At 35.4% G+C, this 23,893-nt stretch overlaps 2 protein-coding genes across 2 annotated transcripts; one reads left to right on the top strand and one right to left on the bottom strand.

The window, feature by feature from the left end:
• The first annotated feature begins 212 nt into the window (after positions 1-212).
• Smp_070930 (proteasome subunit alpha 4 (T01 family)) lies at positions 213-5,044 on the top strand. The gene is made up of 5 exons (XM_018792265.1): positions 213-241; positions 281-323; positions 365-605; positions 4,473-4,812; positions 4,881-5,044. The coding sequence occupies exons 1-5, from the start codon at positions 239-241 to the stop codon at positions 4,995-4,997; spliced, it is 744 nt and encodes a 247-aa protein (XP_018647247.1). The 5' UTR covers positions 213-238; the 3' UTR covers positions 4,998-5,044.
• A 482-nt stretch (positions 5,045-5,526) lies between these two features.
• On the bottom strand, positions 5,527-23,167 carry Smp_199160 (hypothetical protein; the record flags this gene model as incomplete). The annotated part of the gene is made up of 8 exons (XM_018792253.1): positions 5,527-5,849; positions 7,859-8,026; positions 9,411-9,948; positions 12,741-13,121; positions 14,076-14,219; positions 16,867-16,968; positions 19,581-19,658; positions 23,063-23,167. Coding segments are annotated over 8 exons (1,566 nt in total), but the record flags the coding sequence as incomplete, so codon positions are not given.
• Positions 23,168-23,893: the final 726 nt, after the last annotated feature.

Here is a 23,893-nt window from a genome sequence, read left to right as displayed (position 1 = left end):
AAAAGAACGGCGAGTTTATACGTCCGGGATCAAAAAATGGTTGGCGTAATAATGACTTACCATTCGTCCATAAATTTTTATACGTTTCGAACCTAAAATACAATACTGCACGGTTATTAATCCCTGACAACGAGAGCGTGGTACTTTACCTGGCTTATCATCCATTTGTCTTCGATGATTATTATCTTGTTTAAGTACACTTAGTAATCTCCGCTTATTACAAAATATATCCTGAGTGATGGTTCGTTGTATTTTCTAATCTTATTCCTAATGTTTCAAGGCTCGTAGGTATGACACAAGGACAACAATTTTCTCTCCTGAAGGTGAGTTTTCACATTAAATGTTAATAAAAGTTCTGCTTAAGGTCGTTTGTACCAAGTGGAGTATGCAATGGAAGCTGTTGGACATGCTGGCACTTGCTTAGGGGTCGTAGCAAAAGATGGAATTGTCCTGGCCGCTGAAAAGCGCTTCATAAATAACCTTCTGGACGAAACGGTCTTTTCTGAGAAAATTTATAAAATCAATGACGACATAGCCTGCGCCGTTGCTGGTATAACGGCTGATGCTACAGTCCTCATAAATGAAATGCGACTTATCGCTCAAAGGTATGAAGTCTTACGTATATTTATGTGTATTAATTCTTCAATGAAGGCTTTTACAAGCCCGAAGTTTGAGCGTCTTTTTTGTATTGCCATGTTTCGGTAAAGTACGTAGGTTATATAGCGCTTAATTTGGTTCTGCTTTCATTTTTTTATCATCCTGTAGCTAAGTAGTGAAGTAAGATATTTGCCGTCAATGTATTCTAGCGCTCTTCTGTCATTATCACAGGCCTCCTGAAGCTATATACACCTTTCTATACCGTATAACAACTCGCCCCATGATCTATATATATTACTTAGAATACGAGTGCCGTATAGTGAAGTGCGGTTGTATTGCTGTTCGTATATGAGTTGTGTGTGCTGACTATTTACAAACAGGTGTTACCTATCCGAAAAAATTATGTATGATGAATTACTGTCCAACATTATTTGGTTACTATATACACACATGTTCTGCCTCCTAGTGACCATGAAAGGTGTTGCTTCCGATACCAAGAAAACTATAGAAAAATAACTCCGCAACAGCTCCTAAGTATGTGTAGCACAATTCTAAAGGCCTAGGATCAGCGTAGTAAATAAATTAGACGTTCGCACTAAAATTGCAAACTGTACTATGACTTAGAAGTTCTAGAGGTGCTGGATTGTCTGGCATATAGTAAGTGCGTGAATAGGATTGTCAGTACAAGTCATCATTTCATTTATGAGGGCATACAACCACCTTTCTCCCTTGTTCCATCCAAGCAGTGGGGTTAGGCAGGGTTGCCCGATCTCACCATTCCTCTTCAACTTTGCCATCGATGACATTCTGAAAACAGCTCTGATGGATGTAAGTAATGGCGGTGTGGATCTGCTGCCTGAAGAACGACTTCTCGATCTTGAGTATGCGGATGATATTGTCTTACTGTGCGATAATGCCCAAGGCATGCAATCCGCACTTAATCAGTTGGCAATCAGTGTCCGCAGGTACGGCATGTGCTTTGCACCCTCCAAATGCAAAGTACTCCTACAAGACTGGCAGGATTCTCATCCTGTACTCACCCTAGATGGTGAGCAGATTGAAGTAGTTGAGAAGTTCGTGTATCTAGGTAGCTATATAAGTGCTGGTGGTGGCGTGAGTGATGAGATAGATGCACGTATAATGGAAGCCAGAGCGGCTTATGCCAATCTGGGCCATCTTTGGCGCCTTCGTGATGTTAGTCTGACTGTAAAAGGTTGGATCTACAACGCGTCGCTGAGAGCAGTTTTGCTTTATGCTTGTGAAACCTGGCCTCTCCGAGTTGAGGATGTTAGACGACTCTCTGTGTTCGATGATCGTTGTCTCCGAAGGATTGCTGACATCCAGTGGCAACATCATGTTAGTAATGCAGAGGTTCGGCATCGTGTGTTCGGGCGCAGAGACGATAATCCAATTGGTGTCGCCATCTTGAAACATCGACTTCGGTGGCTTGGACATGTCCTACGAATGTCGTCCCAGAGAATTCCACGTCGTGCATTATTTGCCGACACTGGGACTGGTTGGGAAAGGCGGAGAGGTGGTCAGTGCATGACATGGTGTCGTGGTATGAAAGATGCAAAGGGCTAGCTTCTGTTGGTCCTTCACGACTCCCTGGCTGGGGTCCGAGAGATGGTGCAACACTGTGGCTAGAGACGTTGTCAGATATGGCTCAGAATAGAAGCCAGTGGCGATCCTGCTGTAACCTTCTTTCACTTTCTTCATAAAGAGTGATTATAACTTTCTTAACTGAGAGAGTCCTTCTGGTTGTACATTTCAGTTCCCCCATCATTATTCTTCTCTTTTTTAATCCTTGTTTCTTCCTTATGTATAGGCATCTTCCCCCTTTCTCCTCCCATTCTCATTATTTCGTGTGGCGCATATGTATCTGGTGCCCTTTTGTACCAATATGTATGTGTTTAAATAAACAAGAGGTGCTGATATTGTTAGCGAATCACTCACAGTACTGAATGTAGTTGTTCTGTGAGCTATGCTTTTTATGTCATCACCTACTTAATTGACTTTTGAGGGTCGATAGACCCAATAAATCCTAACTTTGATCGTTCTTCACTTTTTTCGTTGTCAATCGTATTTTCGAGAGAATACCTGATATCCTTTTGTAAGAAATTTTAGTTATCGTGTTCTAGTGCTGTTTATGTGGATAAAATAAACGATTTAACACACCACCTGCCCTAGTAGTTAAAATGAAATCTTGTATTTCCTTATGTGGAAGATATCTAGTCGTAATTAAAAGGCGTAACAGATAAACTCATGAGGTAGGTTCGAGCCCACTTAAGTGTGTCTTAACCAATTTTCAAGGTTAGCTCAAGTATATATGGTGGAATTTAGCATTCACTTTGTCATTTCAAGTCAATTTACGTGACTCGTACATACGCTTTCCACCATCCTGTACACTACAGTTTGTTTGTTGTGACCTACTAGGGTTCGACAACTTCATTTTTGAAATCGAGTACACGGTCAATGCACTATTCTCATTACCAATACGAATCGTTCCCGTTGCGCATAAGTATGCAAAATCTCAGAATAATGTATATCTAGTAAAAACGGATTTTTACCCGGACTGACGTGTACGAGTAGAAAGAAAATAACGGAGACTACCACATTTGAAGTTTCCAACTTGTAATCCCAGCTACCCTCAAGCTACAGTTTTCATAACATTTAATCATACGTATATTCACATAAAACTACACGGTAAATAAGTATGGGTTCGGTTGCATTAGAGTCCTAACTAAATTAATAGCAAAGACTGAGCAAACCTCCCCGCACTAGCCCCATCTTCCACTATATCACGAAAGACCAACTGAACATACTTCAAATCCCTAAAGCCTAGGGTAATAATCCACAGGGTCAACACTGAAGTTACTGAACGTCTGTTACTGTTGGGTCGTCTACCGCTGTACTGTTAATTAATGGAATCTCTTTCATGATTTGTCACCGAGTACTTTCTTCATATAGCACAAGTTGGTGCAGCTGTCCTATGGAAGTAGACTGATTATTTTTATCTACGCAGGCAAAACATTGGAAGCTAAAGCTGGCTCTTATTATTCCAGTATTACCTTCTTGGTTTCAGTAGTTAAATCCATTATTGTTTATCTTGAATAGTAGTGAGCTAACTACGTATATTATTAATACACACTGAACAGTATACTTAAAGAATTTTGTTTATCCCAAATACTAGATGAAGACAAAATTCTCCCATTCAAATTTATTTATTTGAACACATAAATACTGGTATAAGGGGGCGCCAGATATATATAAGCCCCCAAACGCCCTGGTACAGCCGAGAGTGGGGAGAGTCCGCACTCCCTCTCGAAATGCTCTCACATGGTCACGCGAATATAAAGCCTCTGCCAGGGAAGTCCTACTCACTGCCTTCTCGTGGCATTACTGTTGTTTACGAAATTGAGAGGACGAAAAGCGAATGTCCGGCGCTTTAACCGGGTTGGTGGACATGGAAAGTTCACCTAGGGGAGTTGGAAAACCCTGATTCCAAACCAATGGTGCACATCGGCTCCAGTACCCTGAGGGAACAAATGGCTTATGGATCAATCGTTGGTCACAGGCCACCATGGGACTGCATCTCCCTAGGATGCTCCACTGCCTTGTGGGCTAGACCTTTAGGTCAAAGGCTCCAGGTGTGGCCCCCTAAGAGAACCATGTGCTTCGGTCTGGGCACCCGGGCAGTATCATAGCCCTTACACAATTAAAATGAAATGACAGTGATTACTGAATATGCTACTCGCACTCCTTTTACAATCCATTCAAAGCAACTGTAGATAATATAATCCTAGGTTAAAGTTACTCGCGGTAGCTACTGTTTGGCAAAAGAATATCCTTAACTTCTCGTATCTTCATTGTAGATATCTCTTGTCTTATCAAGAGCCTATGCCGGTAGAACAACTTGTGTGCCACATATGCGATCTTCAACACGGTTATACTATGTATGGTGGTAGAAGACCCTTTGGTGTTTCCATGTTGTTCATCGGATGGGATAAGCGTTATGGTTACCAACTATACCAGACGGATCCATCGGGGAATTTTCTGGGATGGAATGCTACGTGTATTGGGTCGAACTCAACTGCAGCCGGCTCCATTTTGGAACAGGATTACAATGCAGATGCAACAGTCGAAGAAGCCACAAAATTATGTATAAAAGTCCTGTATAAAACAATGACAATGTCTAAACTGACTTCGGAAAAGGTAAGCCCTTTTTCAGTAAAGATTCTTATTTCCTCTATCTGGGAACGTGACACTTTTTTTTACTTAAGGTTGAAATCGGAGTACTACAAAGACGTAACGAAAAGACCTACGTTCGCCTTATCAATCAAAGTCAGGTCGATACTTTAATAAAAACAGTCGAAGGAGAAGAAACTCAGAAGAAGTAATACTTGTGTACAGTCATTTCTACGCCTAATAAAACTTTTTTGAGAGCAATATGTTATTCTTTATTATTTGTTTAGTGAGAACAAATTTGTTGGATTATTTTACCACATCCAAAACGTAAACATCATAAAGATAGATGCATGTTGATACTCGATTTTTATCAGTTTGGAAATCATTTCTTTTCACTATTATTTATCGGAACAGCCTTGAAGAAGAGCTATCCTTAATGTTGGAGTGGCTTACAAACGTGGACAGAACCTCAAGTGGTTGAAATATTGTATTTACTCCCCTGATAGGTAACATGAGTTAGGATTGACAAATACAATCTTTCATATGGTAAGTCGACATAATCAACTGTGTCCAAATCGGATAGCTGCTCTAGCAGAATTTTCATTTTTAGGTACTTTACTTTTGGACATTAACCATTAAAAGTTATACTTTTAACATTCAAGTTGAATAATTCTGGATAAACTGGTGGTTTTACTTACAGCCTACACCAACTAGAAGTTAACGTATCAAGAACAGCTTCATAAATCATATTAAATTGTAATAAATATGCATAAAAAACACGTGATTCAACATTAGAAAGACGAGTAACGTTTTAAAACAGCAAAACTGACTAAATTAGGAGTAAATAGTTTGGATAAAATAATATGCGTAGCGTTTGGAATTCGGCGAAATTAAATGGCTCTGACGTTTGCACTGGATTTGAACGTGTGAAGTTTTCTGACCGATGGATAATATTAGAACAGAACCATTCAGCAAATAAGTAACTTCTCACATAAACTGATAGCTTTATGGAACTTACTGATTGGTAAAGTTTAGGATAGGTTCTCTTCTGACTTCAAGCAGTTCTATATTTAAAATAGGCAAGAAATATTCATAGAAGTTCATAAACATGGAAATTAAATTTCTTTCTAGAAAAACGACTATTGAAATATGAAGAACGAAAAAGTAAGTGCCTAAGGCAACTAACAGGTCGCTTTTACAACAAATCTCACTAGCTTTTAAGCAGCATTTTGTTTGTCACACCGACATTACCTGACATCTTGGTGTGGTGGTTGTACTTACATTGACGACCCACTCAAGTTATGTTGTTAATAACACTTGTTTCCTGAAGTCCTATTATCCTCAACAGACCAGTTTCCGAATGAAAAGACAGTAAATGCAAGACTCAAGGACGATTTTACTACAGGGTAGCAAAATTAGGGTATTCCCCAAAGACAACCACAATCGTTAGTGACACCGCCTCCCCCACAATAGGAGCAGTTAAAAAGGACTGACGCTGAAAGCAGCACATCCCACCTATCTAACGGACTTCCAGTGATGACTGCAAGGCTTGAAAAATACATAACAAACAAACAAGGAGCTGCTCTCGAAGACTTCATATGACTATTCTCGGGTTGACAATCCTGGAGTGACAAGGTCTTCACTTTTAACCTACTTCAGTTCCCAGGTCTCCCGAAATCAAATATCTTTTCACAGTGTAAACAACCAGAAACTGTCAGTGTCCTGCACATCTGTAACAACATTCAAACTAATCCTGTTTATAACCGAATCCTTTTGCATCCTATTATTTCCTTTTTCGTTAACAGCCATCTCTTTGTCTTTGGTGTCAAAAGCCACCATTACTAGCAATTCGAGCCCACAGAATGTTATTACTAATGTATTTGAACGACGCTTCAAACTACATACCAGAGCCTTTAATGTCGTCAACTCAAATCGGATAGCAGGGTTTACTAGCTAAGACTACAAGTCCTGTGGCGATGTATGCTGCATCAGAAACCCCCATACAGAGTAGTCACAAAGCCAGTACGATACAACTTCTGTGGATCTGGATTCGTTAAAAACCTGTAGTTTGGGAAGTGTGGGTATACCATTAAGTTTGAAAGCAGGTTGGGGACCCTCGAATGACATCCCACTCGGTGGTCGTTTTTCCGTTGTCCGGCTAAACAGTAGTGAAAATCCAGCAAGAATCAGGACATTCCCTTTTTATGTTTCCCCACTGACAACAGACGGAGTGAGTACAAACTATTCATTCCCTTTCAAAAAGCTAAGAACTCGGTTGCAAAATACTAAGTGTTGTAAATTGGTGAGTAAATTAGTTCACTTGTTACTGAATACTCCAATCTAACTTACCCAGTTGTGTAAGAACTTATAAAAAGTTGTCGTCTGGGTCGACAGTATGTTTTCTTTAAGTCCTTCACTTCACAACTTTATTTAACTCCCTCTCAAACTTAACATTGTCATTAACTCTTACCTTCGACCTTCTAGTATTTCATCTCCTACCTGAAAACAAACACAACAATGACTTATTGCTGAATATGCTAATAAGGTATGGGGACTTCTAAACACTTGTAGAAAAAATATTAGTTTACCATCAGCTTCTGATTTGCAAAGTGCGAAATCTTACTTTACGACCACTCATAGTTTTTCAAGGATGTATTGTTTTTCTTTCATAGTCAGTCAAGTATATTAAGAAACTAGCAGCTGTTACAAAAAACGAAGGGAGAAGGAGGTTGGTCGAGGAGCTAATCCTTGCTAATTTATTCCGAAAAGCTCAAGAAATAGGTGCTACAAATGTTGATTATTCGTGAGAAATACCATACTCTCGTTATACTTCAGTGTGAATAACAATATGATCTTATGTTTTTTAACATTAATGTGTACTGATTTTCTTATGTGTCCATGTCTAACTAGACTTCTTGACATGATAAGACTGTAGCGAACAATTTTTTCAGCCATTGTAGCTTGGCTGATATCATGCCCTCTGGTTTGTTATGATCGCTTAGGTGGTTTGAATAAGATGAAAGTGACTTTTAAAAAAGTGGAATTTCGGGACTACAGTTATCAACTGCATTACCAACAAGGATATTTTGACAAGGGAGTGTGATGAATGTTGGACTAGCAATCAAGCTAACTGAAGTAACTCGTCTTCTTTCTTTGAACCAAGACCATGCTTGTCCAAATGAACTGTCGTTTCGATCAGATATTATGAGGGGATTTTCATATAAATGACCTACATTGAGACCTACAAGTAAAAAAAATGTAATGTGAATCTCAGTATCTTTTTAACGTACGAATATGTAAGATCTAATAAGTAAATATCACATACATGTCTTCATTATTACAATAAGTACGACTAGTAACTTATACATTTACAGTCCTGGACGTATTTATTGCTGGGCTATGGTTTATCTGTGTAGTTATGACAATTTGTATTGAAGAGTTCCAAAGTACTCATCGGGAAAGTCCATAGGGGACCCAGAGAACGCTGAGAGACAATTTATCCAATCAGCGTTGAAGCTTCTCAGAAATATTTAGAAAGTGAAGTCACGTTTCTGATTGGATATTTACCTATACTTCTACCAAATTTAGCATGGTTCCAGAAGTTTATGGTCTTTTGTAATCCTAGAAAAGCCCTCGTTTTTCTGTACATGAACTAACCTTGGAGTAAGACCTTTTTTCGCACTTGGCACCTTTTTTCTTGCGTTCAAGTTGCGTATAGATTTAGCCTGGAGTTATTAAAAGCGGCTAGGACATCGGATCGAGCGTTCATTCAGAAGAATTATCAGTTTGGGGTTTAAACGAATGGAAATTTCACATTTTGGTTGAGAAATCCATCATCTTTAGAAGCTACTTATAATTACCGGAGTTTTTAAAGCTTTGAACATTACTACAAAAATAGACACACGATAAGTACACTGTTCCTTCTCTAAGATCACTTTGTATTTCTAACAACCACGGTGTTTAATAAATCCACCTAGTAAATGTTCATTGAAATCAATATTCCTATTTGTTCTTTATTTGAAGATTGGTATTAGGTTGCCTTGACCAAATTCGAAGGTCACTGTAAACCGAATGCTTAGACTACAATTTGGCTTTTACTCAATAAGTGTGGCTGATATGCTGAACACGGAACAGCTTCAGATTCTTACCAAGGAACGCATCTCAATATCGTGGGTATCAAAAAGAAATATGGCACGAACTGTAAATTTAGTCCCCCTTCTGATAAATTTGGACAAAAAAATATGCGACTAACAGATTCTTTAAAATTATCGGGACCGATGGATGTTTATAATTTGATACTGCGCAAAAATAATCACGGCTGGAATACTTCCGTTACTGTGTTTTAGATCAAAACACTAAACGTTGTGCGTTCGAACCCCAGATAATAACTGTATCCACGGCTTTCTATAGATAATTTTCACTTAAAGTTAATCTTATATAATTAGATTATTTAAATGATGAATTAATCTTTCGTAAAACCAAACAATTTACACTAATGATATGTTTAGTTTAGAACCAAATTATTAAAGACACTAAGATCTCAACGAACTAATCAGAATTATCATCTCAAATATTTTTTCTATCAGATAATCTTATTCAGAAATAAAATTATATCCTATATTCACCTTTATACAAATCGAAATTTCCAAATTGGTCATTGTTGCAGTGATCATCACCATGCATAGTTGGAAGTGACATTATGATATTAGTAGAGTTTTTATGACTTGGTTTATTAGTAGAATTTATAGGATTTATAGAGATATATTTTGTTCGATGAACATTACTTAAGGACTGTTTCGTCATGACACCTGTAAATCCATTGAGAATTTCTGAGACCTTTGATGGCTTCGATTCTTGGTACAAATTTATTGTATTTACAGATCTGAATTTGCATTTACGGCTGAATATGGGTAAGAATTCATGTTGACTGTTCTGCGGAGTCGCATATTTACTCCCTACACTATCCTTGAATCTTCGAACAGGACTTGTGTGTAAACTTGCTCCAGCAGACTTAACAGACCAAGGTGATGGGTGCAATGTTGGTATGGCATCCATGTGGATGTTTTGAAGAAGCTCAGACTCTTGATTGTTAGGGATGGTTCTATTTAAATGAGTCCATGTTAAAAAATTGTAATAGTCAAGATTGGTTGGTTTACATGCCTCCTGAATTAGAAAGAGATAAACAGAAAATATCAAACAAAAGCAATGTAGTCAGGACCAACGTGAAGAGTTTAAATCATATCTAGGATAGGATAGATATGGTACCAACACCCATGAAAAAATGTGTTTAATAAACATTTAGGTCAAGCTATTCTTTTACCTGATAGTCGTGGAAAGAACGTGAGCAATTTCCTCGTAATAACAAAGAATCTGACAAGATAACTGTAATGAAGTTGAGACTTTTTAAACCTAACTTTGATGCATAATAGTACTGGATGGTTAAGTAGTAGATAGATTTCTATGAGATATGTTGAATTCATGGAACCTATAGTACACTATTTACACACTGACTCTTTCAACAATCTAGTGTATAAATATACAAAAGCATCTGTGTGGAATATTTTACTATTTGTACTACGTAGTGTTATATCTTCGGAGTATTAAAAATGTTTATGAATGAAATCTTATCACTTCTACTTACTGTTTAGACTATAACACATAACAGTTGACAGTTAGTTGCATTGTTTGATAAAATTGGACAGCGTATATTCATGTACGAAGCGAGCAGTTGGTTGAGTAACAATATTGACTAATAAGCAAAGGTGGATAGTGGCTAGCAGTGGAATCCAGGACGCGTGTTCCGTGCTATCTGGGACTCATCAGCTGGATGGACCTGCAAGTAAACAACACCAAGTGAATTTAAACTTCACCCTATTGCACGAACAAATGGCTATCAGGACTCAGTAGCTAAGTGCATAAGGCGATGGTGTTTGCAACGAACGGTACCGGGTTCGAGTCCTGGGGTGAATATCAACTCAGGTGCAGGTACATCCAGCTGACGAGTCCCAAATAGGACGGAACACGCGTCCTGGATTCCACTGCTAGCCACTGTCCATCTTTGCTTGTAATACTTGTAAATTAAGGCAATACGCACAGTATGCACATATGCAAATAAGAGACCGATCAATTGCAGTCTTAAACAACAAGTGGATTAATATTGACTAACGTTTTGAATAGTGAAACCTGTGTTTGGAAGACTACCTTTATGAAGCTACATGCTATTGCCGAGTAAAACTATCAATTGAGCAAACAATAACTGAGGTCACAAAAAAACGCTCACATCTTGCCACTGTTATTTTTAAAACAATGAAAGCTAAAATTATTCGGATGCATAAAGGGCACTAAATCCTAAGAGCGTTAAACTTGCTGGTTTTAAGCGAGGTGATATATTTACCAATAAAATGTGTGATGACTGTGTTTCTATTCACTAATTCGCATTATGGATAGAAAAAAAAACTAAACACTGGTTTTCTGGAAGTAGTATAGACGAATTAAACTGCTAGTCATCTTGTGCAGGCCACGTAAATTCAACCTGCTTTACATAATGATGCTATAAAACGGAGGGTACTTGAGATGAAATACTGTAAATTTGCATTTTGGATAGTAAAAGTTGTAAACTATTACTTTTGAGTAGAAATGGTATCATAATTGTAGTTGACAATGTCGTCAGTACTCTAGTTCAAATGATTCACTATAGATTATGACAATACAATGTGAAAATGCGACCACAAATCTTTCCTCTATTCAATCATTATTGCACTGACTAGATATTTGGCTTTTAAGTAGGAAGTGATACAAAGAATGTTATTTAGCTTGAATCAATGATATGTAAGGCATGAATTAACTGACCGAATCATATATTGGCGCCTAACTTTATGTTATTGTATTCAACGTGATAATCCTCGACTTTTTCGTACAAAATTACTGAGCTATAATTAAGTAGATGTAATTAACAGAGTTATTGTTCACTATTTGAAATCGATTCCAACCAACCTACCCACCATTAACAGTCCTTTTCAATTAAAGTGACTATTTAACTTTTCTGAAAACTTTAGATTTTACCAGCTAAATAGATATAACAATAAATAGGATAACGAAATATACCTCTATGTCATGTTTTCAATTCATTTCCGTCACTGTTTTTGAAGAGTAGAATAAAGGTTCAGTATCAAGGGTCTGTGCTGATAACTAAGATATCATTGGCTATGCAAGAATCCCAAATATTCAGGTCATTCTTTTTCAGAAACGGTGAAATTTCCAAGTGGTTTTATTTAACAGAAAGACATGCCATTATGGTATGAATGACGAATGAGAATAATGTTTGGCTACAAAATTTTCACTCAAAAATATTTCTATTTAAATCTCGATAATGTAGTGCAGTTTATGAGAATTAATTGTGATTACGCGATTCCTCAGTCTTTAATTTTTATAAATTCTTCAGTATGAAGACAGATTGTCTACTAACTTAAAAAAATAAAGTATATTTCGTAAGTATTACTTTGTATAGTCTTTTACATGTACAAATATCGTGCAATCGTTATAAACACAAAGTAATACTTCCAGTTAAAGACCATAATGTTGTAGCATCAATTGTTTTTAAAAATTCATACAAGCACTCCTGCGCTTATTACCAGCTACCGACGTCATTAATATCGATATATGGGTAGATAGATTTAAACATACTTAGCTGGAATGCATATAATTTTCTACTAGTGTCCATGTGAACGCTAATTATTTTATAACCATATTAAACGTGAGGGGATTGGGTATTGATTTAAAGAAATGCATGACGTTCACTGGGAACAATTCAATTTATCATCAGGAAAGATATACTGAAGGAAGGAAAAATTGTTTTAAAAAAATCTGTATAAAGATAACTCTTGCAAATCAACTTCACAACAGTCATAACAACATCTTTCATAGTACAACACTCAGTATACACATATATTTCTCACTATAATTGGTTGTTCAGTAATTACTTCAGAACGCACTGTTTTATTTATCCAACTTATGTTGTTCCACATCCACTTATCTGAAGATTTATACTCCATTTCCGATTCTGATGGACAAACAGGTTGACAACATTTTGTAAGAAAATTTGTACGGTTCATTTCTTCCGTTTCAGAAAAATCCAATGATTGTTGTTGTGTAACATTTTTCATAGATTTAATTGCTATTTCAGCTGATCCTTTGGCTTGTGGTCCAATTACCCTCATAAACCGAGTTGATGTGTAATCAATATTCGGAGGAGACGAAGATGAATAATAACTGTTTGACATTCGATTATCTCGATAACCAGAGCGGTGATTAACAAGATTACCAGTTGAACAAGCTTGCTAACAGTTCAAAATAACATTAACAGAGAACGTGATACGTGAGATTTACTGACAGAATTTAGATGAACGCTAAACTATACCAGCAACAGCTGTGTAGAAGTGATGAGTTCAATTCTTTATTGAGCACAAGAACTTTTCGTCAACTAGTAAGTTGAATTTTAAGAAAAATCAGTATTTTATTGTGTACTCAGTTTTCTATCCCAATAGATGAGGAAGAGAGATGTAACTTATTTATCAAGTATAAGTTAGCTGCGAGGGGAGTGCGGCCAGACCAGAGATTCACAAGTTGAACGTTAGAATCCTTTAATCGTCTCTCCACTCGAATGCTGATATCTGATCTGTCAAGTTGTTGTTAAGCAATTCGGAAATCCTAACCACTCTCATCTAGATATCCAAGCCGTTACTTGTTAATTAAAGTCAGCCTTGTATTTGTCTACTTAAACAATTAGTGTTTGTACTAACAAGATTGGACACAATTGTATCTTAATTGATTGGTTTCTATTTTAGTTGGTTATCAGCCAATATCTGATTACTTATGACGATTTGTAAATGGATTCCTTTAGTTTAACCTAATTTATGAAGTAATTAAATATGTGTATGTGAAATCCACTAAGCACATTGATATAAATCATGTTAAGAAAAAAAGAATTCTATAATCAATATCATCAACTAGTCTTAATAAAACAACCATTGAAAACCAGGAAATACTGGACAGCTGTCTAGTTCTCGTATGGGACTTCCCAACACATACATTCACAAACCCAGTGCCTTTAGGCCTCGTGACCAGCCCTAAACCTTTAGGCTATCAAGTGGTCAACAACTTAGATTATTTAGCGAAATAGTACAACGATATAATCTTGTTCATTGGTGAGTAACTTGACTAATAAGAATTCAAAAAACAAGAACCTTTTTCTATTGATATGTACAGGTGCAATGAAAGGCTATTTGACTTACGGATGAACGGTCATAAAATTGTTTAATGGTATCATAGGAAACAGTGCCAAGAAAGCAAACACCATGTACACGTCCATGACGATCATAAGCAGTTAATTCAACATTAATGCATTCACTATCTCGCAGAACACATTCACCAAATGCCTAAATATTTTAAGTTGAAGTTTTATTAAAATATCACTATTAGTGTTTCATTTACTAATTTGAAAGATGAATAAATGAAAGCACGGTATCAATGAGAAATATGTCGTTCTACGTATGCCATGTAAAAAATATAAGAGAAACGATTGAAGACTCTGAGAGAAGTATAATACTGTAGATTAGTGAAATCGCTTGAAATATATTTATCATGTATAGTTAAGGTGATTGAAATGTTGATATCGCATTACATATTTCCAAGAATTATTACACGCTAAGGACAGCTTGAGGTATCTAGTTTTTTGTAATTACATGTTAGTTGATCCTTTAAAGGGTAATATCGATGACATTTTTCTAATTCATATTTCTGCAATGACCTTTGCTGTTATCTGTTGCTATTTTCAGTTTGCTAGTTTTGTTATGTCCCATGGTCATTGGGTATTACTTTATAAACAGAGTTGCTCCATTTCATTTACTCACTTTTGTTCAGAATACACAGCTATCCTAAAATTCCCGTTTTCTTTACTTTATATTAACGTGTGAACTATTAACGTTGAAGTGTTGTTGTGTGCGAGTTGCCGTTCTATCAGATCCGTTATGGGACCCGTTTGTATTAGAGCAAATTCAATGGTTTCACAATTAGCAGTTACCGTACCAAACTTCAAACGCGTAAAATAACATTACAAATGTAACTTTCTGCGATTTTCACACTCTACACGAGTAATTTTCGAAGTCAATCGAATAAGAAAAGTGGGTATACTGATTTTATTGTTTAAAACGTTCTCTATACTTCTCTTTACTATTCACTAATTTACTCATAACTACGATTTATTATTTAAGCCATCAGTAATTAAGAAAATGAACAAACACTAATGAGTCTAATTCCTGCTAATACAGAAGGTTTAATAGAAAACTCATAGTTACTTGCAGATTAATGTTTTACGGCCAGAGATGCGTTTCAGAAATGAAATTTTTTAAAACCTATTTCAAGTGGTTCTGATTAGAATTTTCGTAAAAACCAAAATTTTACAACGTTTAGAATTTTTAATTTCCCAAATTCTCCAGTGTCATCATTTTAGTTTATTTTCAGATTGTAAAGCGACATTCACTTGCATAAACTAATAATCTTACACAATACACAGTTGCTTGCTTAGCTTAATCGTCCATCTGTTACCATTCAAGCTTTACGAATGAACACTAACACAACTTAATAGTTTTACTTCTTCGGAAGTTAGAACTTCATGTATTAGTCACACACATGTAGAACTTTATTTAAAAGGAGGACTTATTGCTAGCTGTTACTGGATTGGAAATTTTTCTATCCACTGAATGGAAAAATAGCTAATGAAACGAACGAAAACTATAGTGCATAAATACTAGTTGACTGCCTTAATATTTAGGACTCTGGACGACAAGCAAAGAACTTGGCTACCGTCACTCAGGTCTCCAAAGCAAAATATGAAACTTAATACAAGTGCCGTTATTTCTACAACTCAAATTTTTCCCTTCTTTTATTTTTGGCACCATGGTATGCTACTCACTAATCATAAGTAGATTGAAAATTATCCAATCATTCCTATGATTTATATCGTACTTACTCTTACGCCTGTTACCCCTCGTGGAGGAGCATAGGCCAACTACCACCATTCTCCATTCAACTCTATCATGGGCAGTCCTTTCCGGTTGCTATTCATCCTTGTGATGTCTGCCTGTAATTCCCTGAGCTATCTGTTCTTTGCTCTTCCGCTTTTTCGTTTCCCTTCAGGATACCGAGTTAATGCTTACTTCGTGATATAGTTTGATGATCTCCGTAATGTATATCCTATCCACTTCCGACGAATTTCCCTAATTTCCTCCTCAGCTGGAACCTGACTTGTTCTCTCCCACAGAAGGTTGTTGCTGATTGCATCAAACCAACGGACATTCAGTATCTTGCTTAGACAATTCTTTATAAATATATATATATATATATATATATATATATATATATATATATATATATATATTTATACACGCTTGAGTTGTGCGCTTGGTTCGTTCGTGCTTCAGGTTGCTGATGGAATATGCTTCTCCCTCGGCTGAATTTGTTCTTTTTCGTCTAGTTAGTAGGGCTGGGTCGCATCGGAGTAGTTTAGCTTGTCCCGTAGTTGTGTTGCAGACCGTCGTTCCGTTCGCCGTTTTAAGTGAATCGCAATCTCTTCAAACATAACAGGTCAACCGAGCAAAAAGTGGTGATTGAAAAATTAACAGGAAGAAAGCATAACAACTTTTTACATTATGTCTGATAATGAGTGGACTAAGGATTATGAGGGCAGACTGAACAGTAAAGTTTGATGATGGTTCACATATTTACTAGCCATGATAAAAATAACAAAGTTCAAACTCAAAACTTAATGAAATGATAATGAAGTGCTTGGATTGTACCATAATAATGCTTTAGATTAAATTATTAACAAATATCTTACTGTGATAGGCCTGTATTGTTTATCTGAATTGTACAGTTTTCAGTCTACCTTGAATACAATAAAACTGCATAAAAAACATTCTTAACTAATTAAATCAGATGATTATACTTTCTTTTAAACTGATGATATGGAGTAAGCAAAAGTGGGAGAAAAACTAAGTACTAACAAACCAAATTGAACTATCTTACCTCTTCATAATTATCAATCGTAAAATAGAGATCTGGGTAAACTATTTCTTCATAACTTCCTTTCATATTCATTTGTCTATGACTAGGAGATGCATAAACAGTCTAAAAACAATGTACAGAACATAGAATTATTTATTTCTAAACATGAACTTGCAATATTTTCTTCTCTTAAAAAAAGTAAATAAATAAATGAAGTATACCAATAATTTAGATAGTTTTCATTATGAAACTGTCAAGTTCTAATGAGTTATTAGTGTCATAAGTGAAATCATCTATATATAGACAATTAGTGCAACGATCGGAGAATGAATAAATGAATAATAACTTTTTAAAGACCATTTGAGTTCATAAACAAAAAGAGCACGGAACTTCAAAGTAGAACTTGTAATTGTCTACAAATAAAGCAAACATTGTTAAGGAAACTATTATATAAATAATTAACGAGTGATTTTATTTTTTAAAAAATTGTATAGCATATTAAAAGTATAAATTGATCAGATTAATGCTGGTGGGCGGTCTATGCTCCTCCACGAGGGGTAACAGGCGTAAGTAAGTGATCAGATTAAGTCTCAAAGAAAAATATCATGTTTATGAGTTATTAAAATAAACATTAAAAGAGAGATATTTCCAAGTAAATTTATTTATTTATTTATTTAGACACATAAATATTGGTACAAGGAAGCACTAGATACATATGCGCCCTACAAATCTCATTCGATTTGTGTGAGGGCTGTGATACTGCCCAGGTGCCCAAACTGAAGCAGGTGGTTTTCTTAGGGGGCCACACCCCGAGCTTTTGACCTAAAGGTCTGATCCACAAGGCAGTGGAGCATCGTGAGGAGATGCAGTCACATGGTAACCGGCCACCAACGATTGATTCATACGCCATTTGTCCCTTCAGGATACTGGAGCCAGCCCATGTGTACCATTGGTTTGGAATCAGGGTTTTCCAACTCCCCAACTCCCATGTGAGAGCATTTCGAGAGGGAGAGCGGACTCTCCCCACTCTCGGCCGTACCAGGGCATTTGGGGGCCTTCCAAGTAAATAACAGAAACTAATAAGTGATTTGTTGATGTTGCTCTGTAACACATATCAATAAAATCAAAAGTTGATGACTATTGTTGATAACTTGAAAGCTTAAATAATAAATTAACATAATAGAGGTTTTAAACTATGCTTACTATTAAATAACACTTAAGTCTAAGTAGAGACAATAAAGTTTTAACTCGTAATTTAAAAGTTATATAATTAATTAACAAAGTTCAATTATCCATTGGTTTCCGTTAATCATACATTGATCATTTCTTAATACCACGTTCATCTACCATCTATTAAGAAGTAAAACGTATAAAATCAGAGCTCTTAGATCAGTAAAATGTTTAACCAATAGTTAAATGAAATTACACAATCAAGTTGTTCTCATTTATTATTGATGTCTGTATACAAAATCAATCGACTAAAAAGATTGAAAAAAAAGTTTATTTCAAGATAAAGAAGAAAATGCCGATTCAATTCGATTCAATACAAGTCAAGTATAATTAACAGAAAAGTTGTTTACAAGAACTATGAAAATGTAGGTTTTTCTTATTTTCTATGTGACTCAATAAATCAAGTACTAGTCTGTAAATAGAGCTTTAATACACCATTTTTAGTATGAGATTTATGAATACTGGTCAGTTACCCAAAAACTATATGAAGGTAATATGTAGTCCATGATTATGAAACATCATTAATGAATAGACAAATAACACGTTTTTTCTACATTTTTACACAATTTAAGGTTACAATGGGCTAATAATTGAGTGATTCATACTGATTCGTTCAACAACTGAATAAACTATCCAATGGAATTATTCATACCATACAGAAGAATAGAACAGAATTGAGAAAGTAGAAGAATCTTTATTTCACTGATCAACACAGGCTTTAAAATATGTTGATACTTACTTAAACGAATCCGTTCTTATTAATACTAACAAACTTTAACTGACCGGTCTTTTTTCTGTTTATGAAAGAATTGAATTTGAGATTTTTTTTCTGATCTGCAGAACAAACATTTTTATACAATCTTATAATTTTCTTATAATCCACTTAATGATTAGAAGAAGATTGTCAGAACTATACTATATATTAGCTCAACACATTACGAACAATCTGATCACATATACTTGTTGATAAAATGGAAACTAATTTTATGTGTTTAAAATCAGTGTGTTCTCACTCTAAACCTACCCTGATAATTTTCTATCATCCAGCGTGGTGAGTTTTCAATTGTTTTCGAAACTTTTCCCCATCATTTTTGTTTCCTCTTACCTCTCATTTGTCTAGTTGATCTTTTAATTTTCATATACTCAGTGTTCTTAACAAGTATATATGTGGTCAGATTATTCGAAATGTATTGCGCTAATATATCGTATAGTTCTGACAATTTTCGTCTTTTTACTACACTATCCAAATTTATCAGAGAAGTGGATTGTTTCAAACACTGATGATCAGTGTCTAGTGTGAGGGCTTGTTGGTTAAAGCATTTAACTGTCGGATTCTAGGTTCCAATCCCAGTTTCACAATGTTGTGTATTTCTGTGTGTTTTTTTATGAGAAACAGAGATTTATAAATTCCACTATTATCCATTAAACCCAGGAATAAACAACAAAAATCCATATCAGGTCAGTAATGACAATAACGGTAACAAGGATAAAAACGGAGAACTTACTTGAGAAAATTTCTTCAAAATTTGCCACTCTTGAGGTCCAGTACGAGTACATACAGCAACTGTCACAACATAAACAAACTAAACAGTAGAGAAAAATTACATGAAAGTAACCCAAGAAAAAACATTATAAGTATTGAAATTGAACTGATAAAGAATAATGAAGCAAATAAATTGGTTTCATTAACCGACTATTATTAATTTCTTGAATGAGCTACCTTAAATCGAAAAACCTTCAGTATGAAACCGTTATGATACTGAAATATTTTTCTAATCTGTTATTCTTGAAAGTATGTCAATATTACTATATCCCTTCACGAGTTAACAACAATGGTCTTGAAAGAAAACTTATAATGATTTTAATCATTCACTTGATAATGTTGTAATGAATAGTTAGGAGCATTTGATTTATGATCCTATCATTTCTTTTTAACTAACATATAATCATTGACGTTGTATGATAAGCAAATTTCGATGAATACTAACAGATTGTAAGTTTATCATTCCTTGTTTCATTTTGATGCTTTAACGAGTTTGGTGATTAAAAAACAGTAAAAAAGGAATAATAAACTTTACAGTTAGTCGAAACTAGTCATACATAAAAATAATATAGGTAATAAATATAAAGGCAGTCGTGTAGAGTTAAATAGGCGAACATAAATTGATCATTTCATTTCTGGGAACAAGAATGAATAACAGGAAAATTATATATAAATGATTTATGATAGTATTCTTAGGATTCAAATTTCAAAATAATAATAATCTTGACTACTAATTCGTAGACCCAATTTAGTTACAATGCTTACATAGTTAGAAGACTATGGGAGCATAAGAAACTGGATTATTAAAGGTTGAATAGCAATGTACATAATTCATGAGTATACATAAATTTCAGGCTGATACAAATAGGGATATGTAGGCGGTGATTTTCGTTTAGTAAATAATTCTCTTACTAACAACAGTACTCCTAAATTTGCACCTGTCATTCACCGTGTGGTCCTGAGACAAAATGTGACCTGTCAGGACTCGTCTAGTCCATTTTATTAAAAATTTACTTATTTGCATTTATCTGCGTCAGTTGATGTTATAGTATATCATGGGACGTTAAATGATTCGGTCTAAAACTGATTGCAGTGGAATGGGTGTATTCTTTTTTTTCTTCTTATGTCAACAACATGGATTTAGAGTAATCCCCATGCTATTTACTTAGTGAACTCATTCTTGTTTTCAAACCATAATTTCTATGTCCAGTCTTTTTTACCATCATAGACACTAACATTACTTCAACTTTTTTGTTGCGTAACTTCTAACTTTCATCTCAGGTTGATGAATATTAGTGTTAGGTTCCGTATTATTTTGGCTGACTGACTGAATACAAAGAATGAAAACATTGGAGATCATTATAATCGCACTGACTATATCTCATAAACAACAGAAGAAAAAGGAAAAGATTATTACTTTTTAGAAATATAGATAGGAAAGGTAATGGTAGTACTAAGAAAACAACCAAAATGGTAGGAAATGATGTGTTCAGATGTAGAACAAGACTTAGCATAAGACAAAAATTAGTAGGTTTATCAATTAACCTACGATATAATTCGGGAAGCCCACATGGCTCGAAGGCCTTATAGAGTATTCTTGTATCAAATTATAACCGCTCTGATGCTCCTTTTATACTCACTCACATCACACAGTACAGCATATTGAGGTGGATTGTAGCTTATTGTTTTTAGTAACTCACTACACCAGTTACTGAAGATATTTTAAAGACTATGTACCAGGTTTGAGTTATTATTTAGATTATTTAATCAGCTCAAAATATTCCAGGATAAAAATTAAAATAAAAAGAAACTGTTACCCACGTATACGGTTAGAGCATAGTTAACACAGAACCTGCCGATGACATAGTTCTATTTGATGAAGACGTTGACAAAATGCAGTCTTCTGATTACCATAAGCAATAATGCAGGCATGTTCGGGATGCGATTCTCTCCCTCGAAGTGCAAAATGTTACTTCAGGATTGGGTTGCATCGGTCCTCGAACTAATGATAGGGAGTGAAGTTGAGTGTGTTGACTGCTTCACTTATCTTGGGAGTCCCATCAGCCCTTGCGGTCCGGTATGTGACGAAATCTCAACACGGATACAGAATGCTCGTCTAGCTTTTGCCAACTTGCGTCATTTGTGGCGTAGGCGAGATATCCGTCTAGCAACAAAAGGACGGGTTTACTATGCAGTAGTTCGTTCCGTCCTACTTTATGGCAGTGAAACATGGCCGGTAAGAGTAGAGGATATTCGTAGGCTACTAGTGTTCGATCATAGATGTCTTCGAAGCATTGCTCGTATATCCTGGGACCACCGAGTAAGTAATGCAGTTGTTAGGAAACGGGTACTAGGTAAGGATGGCAAATCGATTGATGAAGTGGTGAAACTTCATCAGTTGAGATGGCTGGGAGACGTGTTACGTGTGCCCAACCACCGACTGCCCCGAAGTGCAATGTTTCATGGTGTAGGAGTAGGTTGGAAGAAAGCTAGGGGCGGCCAGACCAAAACGTGGCACAAATCCATGAAGTCACTGACAAGTGGACTGAGCCATGTTGGTAGGTGTAAACTACCTGGTTGGGATTCGCGAGATGATAGCAATCGATGGTTAGAGACCTTGAATGACATGGCTCAAAATCGTTTGCAATGACGAAGGTGCATCCACTCTTTGTGTTCTACCAAATTCTAATCTTCTGAATTCTTCATGTCTCTATCATTTTTCTCTTTTCAAATTTATTTCCCTGGATTATACTCCTTCAATAACATCATCAAACCCTAATCTTTCGGTTTACTGCTTATACTCTTACTACTTCTACCACTATGGGATTTGAATCGACAACTGCATCTCTGTGCTAATGTGGTATGGCAAGTTAAACTGATGTACATACGTACGAAGTCCTACCTTGTGACTGACTGATTGAACATAGAACCTAGAATAAACATGTACTAACCTTTAATGAGGAATTCGAATGAAAATGGTAGATATTATAAATTTAGGAAAGATACCATAAAATCTCATGCAATTTAATGAACAACTATGGATTATTATTCGTATTTGAAAACTCATTAAACAGGCTCAAATCACGATCATGTTATTTACGGCGAAGATGAGGAAAAAAATAGATCTTGTTATAAAAAAAAAGGATGATTCGCTTTTTCACTGGAAATGACTATATAATTATCATTTCATTTTAAAACCCACACGGAACAGGAAATAAAATCATTTCAACTAAATAATTAATAAGTGATCCTGTAACAATATAATTAACATCTAACTATACACGAGTGTTAGGTAAATTTTAATTTATGTCAAGGTCATTAAACTACTATTCTAAAAATAGATGTGCATTTTTTCATCAACCCAATAAGTTCACGGAACAACAAGATCTACATCAAAATTTTAGTTTAAAATTCATTTTTTTTAATGAAAAAAATGATACTTACATATTGCATGAGTAAGTTGAGATACACTGTTTCCTCCCAATCGACATAATCATCTGTCAATTTTGGAAGGTTTGAACTGTTTCTACGAAATACACTCAATTCTGGCTAGAAAAAAAATTTACAATTGTTCATTTGTTGTTGCATAATTCTTCGAAAAGTAAACTCAAACAATTTGAAGAAAAAGTAGCAATAACGATAACCATTCATGACGAAAAGAGGTTTGGTAACTTCTTAAAACCAAAAAGAAATTAAAGTTGCGAATTTTTCAGGATATTTACTGTCGAATAGTAAGAAGAAAGCCACAGAGAATCGTATGTTTGCAAAAAACAATTTGACAAGGTTTTTTCAGTCCGATTGAGTTTTTTTTATTATAACGATCTAGATATATTGGAGTGATAAGATAAATGAAATCCTAGTTCACTACATCCCTTCATTCCCCAGAAATTTTGAAATTCTTGATCTTCTTTGTTCTCCTACATGGCATCCTACATCTTAATGGTTTACCGAAGACATCCAAACCTAGATTACTTTTTTGTCGAATTCTTCTTACTATCGAACCGCCCTGTAGTTGACTGAAATATTGGAATCAGTTCGAGAGCAAGTACCACATTATTCTCTTCAAGATACACCTCAAATAGTTGGTAACACTTATAATGTTATATATATATATATATAACTTAGATTTAAACTGCTTTTTTTAGAGGCTGAATTTTATTCATAATGCTACGCTTGTCAGTTTTATCGCTGGCTAAAATTAAATGTGAAGAGATAAGATTATGATTTGGATACATTTACAAGACATTAAAACAATTAGTTCGTGAAGTACCTTCC

The sequence above is a fragment of the Schistosoma mansoni genome (assembly GCF_000237925.1).
Source record: "Schistosoma mansoni, WGS project CABG00000000 data, supercontig 0218, strain Puerto Rico, whole genome shotgun sequence".
Lineage (NCBI taxonomy): Eukaryota > Metazoa > Platyhelminthes > Trematoda > Strigeidida > Schistosomatidae > Schistosoma > Schistosoma mansoni.
This window is presented reverse-complemented; position numbering and strand designations above follow the sequence as displayed.